This window comes from Oncorhynchus kisutch, unplaced genomic scaffold (genome assembly GCF_002021735.2).
Source record: "Oncorhynchus kisutch isolate 150728-3 unplaced genomic scaffold, Okis_V2 Okis06b-Okis10b_hom, whole genome shotgun sequence".
Taxonomy (NCBI): Eukaryota; Metazoa; Chordata; class Actinopteri; order Salmoniformes; family Salmonidae; genus Oncorhynchus; species Oncorhynchus kisutch.
The window spans coordinates 15,134,067-15,135,110 of record NW_022261983.1 but is presented as its reverse complement, the minus strand read 5'-3'; the positions used below and the strand labels follow the sequence as shown (position 1 = coordinate 15,135,110).

Below are 1,044 nucleotides of genomic sequence, written 5' to 3'. Positions count from 1 at the left end.
AATGACCTCCTCCTGCGCCGCATTGGTGGCGGAGAAAACAAGGGCAAAAAACACCTCTACTACAAACCTAGCCATGTTCTGATATAGGCTACTAAAAGTCAAGAAATAGCCGCCCTAGGCTAAACCCCAAACGGTTGACGCAGCGCATATACCTGATTTGCAAGAGTGATTTGCAAGGGTGATGTGCTTGTTTGGCGAAAACAAGCTGTCACGTGGCTCGATCGATTGAGAAGCTGGGAATTCAGTTTTATTAAATTAGGCTAATACAATGTGTGCTAGTTGCATTTCGTCCAAATCGAAATGGTTTCTTCAAGGAATTTGATTCAATGCTTTGTAACTTCCTGGAGTAGCCAGAGCACATTCTAATCTGCCTGTGATGGAATTGGAAAATATAAAGTTATTATTGAGGGGGTACAGAAAGTGTAAGAGGGGTGGGGGGGGGGGGGGGGGGGGGGGGCGTGGAGAGAGTGAGAGAGGGTGTCAAGGCGTGTTTAATTATATTAATGTTTCTATAAACGTCATACATTTGATGACAGAGATGAGATGAGGGGTGCAGGAATTCATAGTGTAAACCAAGACAGTTATGTTGTCCAATGTATAGCCTTGCCTACACCGAAAACCAGATAAGGGAAATGAATAGATCATGTCTGTGGTTTATGGCTACATGTAGTTACAGTCATATAGTTACATAGTACCTGTAGTTTAATAGAATCTCTGTAGTTACAGTCATATAGTTACATAGTACCTGTAGTTACAGTCATATAGTTACATAGTACCTGTAGTTTAATAGAATCTCTATAGTACCTGTAGTTTAATAGAGTCTCTGTAGTTACAGTCATATAGTTACATAGTACCTGTAGTTTAATAGAATCTCTGTAGTTACAGTCATATAGTTACATAGTACCTGTAGTTTAATAGAATCTCTATAGTTACAGTCATATAGTTACATAGTACCTGTAGTTTAATAGAATCTCTATAGTTACAGTCATATAGTTACATAGTACCTGTAGTTACAGTCATATAGTTACATAGTACCTGTAGTTT

General features: G+C 39.0%; 1 protein-coding gene across 1 annotated transcript in view; it reads right to left on the bottom strand.

Annotated features, from left to right (window-relative positions):
- Positions 1 to 332, bottom strand: part of LOC116359835 (UPF0764 protein C16orf89 homolog) — a 14,234-nt gene extending 13,902 nt beyond the window's left edge. Inside the window, exon 1 of the mRNA XM_031813685.1 lies at positions 1 to 332. This exon is cut by the window's left edge and continues 100 nt beyond it. Within this exon, the coding sequence (XP_031669545.1) occupies positions 1 to 75 (75 nt within the window). The 5' untranslated portion in view covers positions 76 to 332.
- Between the last annotated feature and the right edge of the window lie 712 nt (positions 333 to 1,044).